Source organism: Phalaenopsis equestris, unplaced genomic scaffold (genome assembly GCF_001263595.1).
Source record: "Phalaenopsis equestris unplaced genomic scaffold, ASM126359v1 Scaffold232970, whole genome shotgun sequence".
NCBI classification, from domain to species: Eukaryota; Viridiplantae; Streptophyta; class Magnoliopsida; order Asparagales; family Orchidaceae; genus Phalaenopsis; species Phalaenopsis equestris.
Window position 1 is genome coordinate 228,010 of NW_018250927.1, and position 6,421 is coordinate 234,430.

General features: G+C 30.8%; 1 protein-coding gene across 1 annotated transcript; it reads left to right on the plus strand.

Moving 5' to 3' along the window:
• The first annotated feature begins 3,139 nt into the window (after positions 1-3,139).
• On the plus strand, positions 3,140-6,134 carry LOC110038489. The gene is made up of 5 exons (XM_020743347.1): positions 3,140-3,455; positions 3,717-3,774; positions 5,584-5,762; positions 5,862-5,928; positions 6,016-6,134. Exons 1-5 carry the CDS (start codon positions 3,360-3,362, stop codon positions 6,030-6,032), a joined length of 417 nt encoding a protein of 138 aa, XP_020599006.1. The 5' UTR covers positions 3,140-3,359; the 3' UTR covers positions 6,033-6,134.
• Positions 6,135-6,421: the final 287 nt, after the last annotated feature.

Here is a 6,421-nt window from a genome sequence, read left to right on the forward strand (position 1 = left end):
ATTTTTCTGTCAATCTCTGAATATATTTATTCCTAAAATGGGATCCTCCGTCAGTAATAATCATCCTAGGCATTCCGTATCTAGTGAAATTATTTTTCATTAAAAATCTTGAAACACTTTTAGCGTCACAGCGAGGTAAAGCTTGTTCTTCAATCCATTTAGAGACGTAGTCTACTGCAATTAATATATTTAAGTTACCAAATGAAGGAATAAATGCTCCCATAAAATCTAATCCCCAAACATCAAAGATCCAAACTTCCAATATGAAATTTAGAGGCATTTCATTTCTTCTAGATATATTGCCTACTCGTTGACATCGATCACAAGTTTTTATATATCTATAAACATTTCTAAATATAGTAGGCCAATAAAATCCAGCTTGTAAAAATTTATAAGCAGTTTTATCAATCCCAAAATGTCCTCCAAATTCAGAATCATGACATTTTTGAATAATCAGTTTCGTTTCTTCATAAGACACATCTCCTCATAATCCGATCCTTACATTGTTTATATAAATAAGGCTCATCCCAAAAATATGCTTTTGCATCATGAATGAATTTCCTTTGCTGTTGTAATGTCAGCATAGGTGGCAAAATATCACTTACAATATAGTTAATAATATCAACATACCATGGCATTTTCCACACACTAACATTATAAAGCTGTTCATCAGGAAAACTGTCTGCAATTTTATTGTCAACATCAGATAGTTCATGGTTTTCTAATCTTGACAACTGATCAGTAATTTGATTATTAGTTCCCTTTTTGTCAATAACTACAAGATCAAATTCATGCATCAATAATATCCATCTAATCAGCCTTAATTTGGCATCTTTCTTTTGCATCAAATATTTAATAGCAGGGTGATCAGTGTGCACAATACATTTAGCTCCAATTAAATAAGATCGAAATTTATCTAAAGCATACACAATTGCTAGTACTCTTTTTCAGTAACAATATAGTTAATTTGTGCATCATTAAGAGTTCTACTAGTGTAGTATATAACTTTAAAAATCTCTTCATACCTTTGTCCAAGAACAGCTCCAATAGCATAATCACTAGCATCAAACATCAGTTCAAATGGTTTCTCTCAGTTAGGTGAAACTATAATAGGGGCCGTGATTAATTTTTCTTTTAATAACTCAAAGGCATTTAAACAGCTTTCAGTAAACTCAAATTTCTTTTCCTTTTCTAAAAGTTGGCATAGAGGTTTAGTAACTTTTGAGAAATCTTTAATAAAATGCCTGTAAAAACCAACATGTCCCAGAAAACTTCTAACTTCTCTTACACAGTAGGAGGTGTTAGTTTAAATATAACTTGGATTTTTTCAGGGTCCGTTTCCAGACCATTTTCCAAAATTTTATGCCCTAACACAATTCCTCCTGCAACCATAAATTGACATTTCTCCCAATTTAGAACTAAATTAGTTATTTCGCATAACTTTAAAACTTTTTCAAGATAAATTAAGCATGCGTCAAATGATGTTCCAAATACAGAGAAATCATCCATAAATACTTCCAGCCCATCGTCAATTAACTTACTAAATATGGACATCATACATAATACCTAAATTTCAATTTTTGCTTACATGCCTCTGATATCTATGCATGACAACAAGTTTTTCACATTTTAGAAGTTAAATTGGTCATATTTTTTTTATGTAAAGATTTGGGTAATATGAATAGAAAAAGGAAAAATTAGGTCTTAGTTATGCAAAAACATATGAATTGAATGGTATGCATGTACATGTGCCTTTTTAAAAATATGCCTTATAAATTTCTTTTAAAAACATCCTTTAAAAATTAAAAAAATATATATATGAGAAAACCGCCATAGCCGACACCTCGTGTGTTTTCTTAATTACTATTTCTTCAATCGCTCGGCTAGACATGGTTGCAGCTAGCGAGGGCTGAAAACCCTAAACAGCAAGCGTGGCGGCCTATCCCGAACATTTTTTACTTTAATGCCGTAATGGGCCACTGGCCCACGTATTAAATACTAAACTGCACAGAAACAAATAATTGCATTGTTTAAGAAATTTGAAGTTTATTGGGTTCTTAGAGCGTTTCTATCATTTTTATGAAAAATGTCTGAATTTACAATTATTAGCCACATGTATTATTCGTCTAAACAATCAATTTTTTATGAAAAACAAAAATTTATGTATGTCCATTTTAACCTTATTAATTATGCTGAATGCATTAGTAACTAAAATGCTAAATTTTAATGTTAATAAAAACTAGCCTAGCTTTAAGAAAACGTTAAAATAATTTAAAAAAAAAGTGGTAATTATGGGCCAAATATGTGAGAACAAGTTGTAACCAGGAGGGCAAATCTGCCAAAACACTCAACTAGTAACAGCCAATATCATACTCTATAAAGAAATTAATTGAGTAGGTGGGGAATAGGTTTTGAAGCTTTAAATTCCTTTCCGTCACCTTCCACTTAAGGAGCCCTATGAGAAATGCCAACCGAATTTATGTATACTTTGACTTAATCCCTCCGCCATGTCATATTTAATTATTAAACATGTAGCCCCGAAGAAATTATTTCATCCGAACGTTCGCACATCTAGACTACAAATCATGAGGTACTATATCATCATTCACCTAACTTGAGAACGACTTAGCACACCGTCATTTATAGTGCCGAATTTATGGCCGTGCATGCATAATTTTTTCTAATAATTTTAAGAATATTAACACACTGATGTGGTGTTACTTCATTTTTAATATGTAGATAACATTTCATAATATATGATTTTTCAAAACATTCATAATTATAAGCTATTCAATGCTTTCACTTAAATATTTTACTATTATGGGGTTAAAAGAAGGAGCTTTTTAATCTTCAAGTACAACACGCGTGATGAGCCGAAGGGGTCTATCCTTTGCTGGCACACAAGGCGCTTATTCACTGGGCAACAAAAATAAAATAATAAAAAAACTTAGAATATGGCAAACTAATAAAAATATTAATACATGAAAATAGAAAAAATGAGTGGGAATGGAGAAGAGAGGAGGGATGCGAAATTGCTTGCAGAGGGATCTGAATATATAGTCGTATATAATGGAGAAGGGAGTGCTTTTTGAAATTTTTACATTATTTTAATAAATCCAATTAGATAACGGATTAAGTGTAGATTTGGCGCAGGAGCAGAGGAGAGAGAATGAGAAGGGGAAGAGAGAGAAGGAAAAGGATGTGAGGGAGAGAGAGAGAGGGTGACGAAGGCTTTAAATAAGGGCTCATGGCCCGTGATAGAAGAGGCAAAGCAGTAGTAGTGTCTACTTCTAACGCATCTTGTATTTCTCCTTCTTCCTTCGTTGACAGAGAGAGAGAGAGAGAGAAACAGAGAGGCTATGGAGGGGAAGAAATCATTTGTTGATGATCTGTTCCCGAGAAGAGAAGCAGCGAAGTCTGATATACTCAGCTCCATATTCCCGCCACCAACAACTGTAACTTACTCTGCTTCAACCCCTGCATATGAAAGCCTGTACTCTGCTTTGTTAGATAGCTATGAATTAGATCTTTTCTTTTTTATTGTTTTTCATAAATTTTAGTTGAAAATGAAGGATTTTGAATTTTGGCATTTATGTAATTATGTTATTTCATTGTATTTATGTTCGTCGTGAAGTATCCTGTAGTATTTTCCTTTGATCTTCGTTATGTAAGAGGTTAATAAATATATATTTATTAGCATTTCTTTTCTTTTTTAGGGAGGTGGAAAGGATTCTTCTCATTCAGATTTCAATGGGACTTGGAGAAAACAGGGAGGTGAGGTTTTGATATCATGTATTGAGCTTGTTTTCTGTAGCTTTTGCTGCTTCCATACACGCTCTGTTGTGTAGCTCAGTTTTTATTTTGTTTTTTTCCTCTTTTTGCTGCTATTTGATGATGAAGTTGTTGCTAATATCGTTGCTTGGAAGGTGATTGATTTAATTGTGTTATTATTTCGGTTTTGGGACAAGGTTAGAGCAATGGAGAGCAAAAAAAAGTTTCTTTTTTATTTTTTGGCTTGAAACTGATGCATTATTCGCCTAAATATCTGATCCACTGTACATTTTTGGAGAGTGATTGCAGACAAAAATGGGATTTTTTTTTTCTTTTTTGGGCAGATAAGTTTATAAATTTTAGCTTTTCTAATTATGATGTAGCCGACTCCGGGGGTAATGATGATTATGAAGATTATGAGGTGGGATATATCAAACATGTAATAATGCATTACTTATAAAAAATATATAATCCCCACTAATAAACTCAATTTTTTGAAAGAAATTAAATTTGATTATGGGTACATTTGAACCAAATTATAAATGTTTTATTTTATCTGTCTTAAAACGTTTTTTTTCCCGACAAAATATTATCTTATTTATTAAAAATAATATTTTTTCTACTTAAGCTTTTTTTTTTCAACACAAAATTATTCATTTAATTATTTTTCCCGACAAAATATTGTCTTATTTATTAAAAATAATATTTTTTCTACTTAAGCTATCTTTTTTTCTTGTAATGTCTGTTGTCTAGCTCAGATATGTATTTGTTACATTATTTATGTCTGAAATATCCTATGTACATTTATTCGGTCGTGTACTATATATAAAAATGTACAACATTAGCTGATATAGTACTAATTTAAATATAATTATATTTTAGAAAATTAGCATTGATATAAAAAGTCTCGATTTGAATGCTTTGATTTCTTCTCTAAATTATCATTTCTTTTCTCAAATTCTATGTTTTAAGTACTTCTGCTGCTTATTTCGGAGAGTATACAGATATAAGCTCCCATTGGTTAGTAAATTTGTGATTAAATTGAAAAACATTAATATTCTTGTTGTAAAATGTAAATATAATTAATCATAGAAAGATTTACATACATACCACTCATATCCTATTTTTTGTGATATAAATGTAAAAAAATAAATTTATGTGTTGAATATTGGATGTTATTTATGTAAATAATAACCCTTAATATTTTTGATCTTTTTTTTTTTCTAAAGAGGTCTTAATCATTAATAGAGACTGGTATAGTGCTTGTCAAATTTCAATGTAGAAATTTCATGCATCTCTTATCATTTCAATTGCTTTCAGTTGATGTTGCTTATGCTGAAAACTTTGTGCCGTTAACAAATAAACTATTGACAAACTTGGGTCAAAGTCAAGTTTGATTTGCACAAGTTTTATATGGTCATTACTTTTAAAAAGAAAATATTCTAGAATTTATTAGTTAATTTCTTACAAAAATTTTAAAATAAATCTGATGACTATAATTTTACACGAAGAAAGAAAAATGAAATAAAATAAAATAAGGGGGTTCTTATGCATTTATCGATCTCACACCTTAACTTTCATTTTTACAAACCAACCATCATCATCCAACTTGCCTTTTTCACCATTCTCCACACTTTCAGCCATAGATTGGGTGCTGATTTTGTAAAAATGAGAATTTGGATGTGGGATAGGTGAATGCATAAGAATTGGGCGTGTATATAAATTTCTAGTACAAATAATAAAAACAGAGATGTAATTTATTATTTCAAAAATCTGAAAAGTAAAAACTTGCAAAATAATTTCTTTTTACAGAAGGAAATAGCCGTGGAAGCCCAAGCAAAAACCAGAGCTCGGGCAAGAAGTACAGCAACCCAGTCTATCTTTATGAACTACAAGAACCCTGTCTTATGAGCTCCTCTGTGTATTACGGTGGACGGGATGACTTCATTCCAGAATCTTCCACCTCCAATAATTCCTCAACCTATTTTAATGTAAGTGAAAATTTTGATTAAATTTTTAATTTTTTTATTCGAGTATTAAAACATCAGATTATATATCCATTGAGGGAGTGTGCCTGAAATTATATGCAGTGCAAAGCGGATAAGGAGGATGATTCAGCCGATACAGATGTCGCGACGAGAGGGGATTGGTGGCAAGGTAAGATTACTAGTTTTTTGAGGGAATTTGTCCGATGCTTATATTTAATTCATTTAGCTCGTTTTCTTATTGCTATTTTATTTTCAGGTTCGTTTTACTACTGAAGATATTTTCAGCGTCTGTGTTACAATAGTTTAATCCATAACAGGTATTTTTTATATGCATTTACCCATTCAAATCTATGAATAAGATTTCAGTATAAAGCCACGCAGTCAGTTTTGTAGAAATTAATAAGATTATATATATATATATATATATCATTGTTATGTTGTTAATAGTATGTCTACATATTTAAGATGTAGGCAATTTGATAAAAAAATAAGCATAAGTCATCAAATAAAATTTTTAAATGAATATTTTAAACTACTCAGAACTTATGGCGAAAGCACAACACAACTTGGAATTCATATATAAAATCAAAGCCATACAAACTATAATAAGTATATAACTTATCTATAAATTTCTCCCCAAGAACACTTCTCGAAGTTCCTCT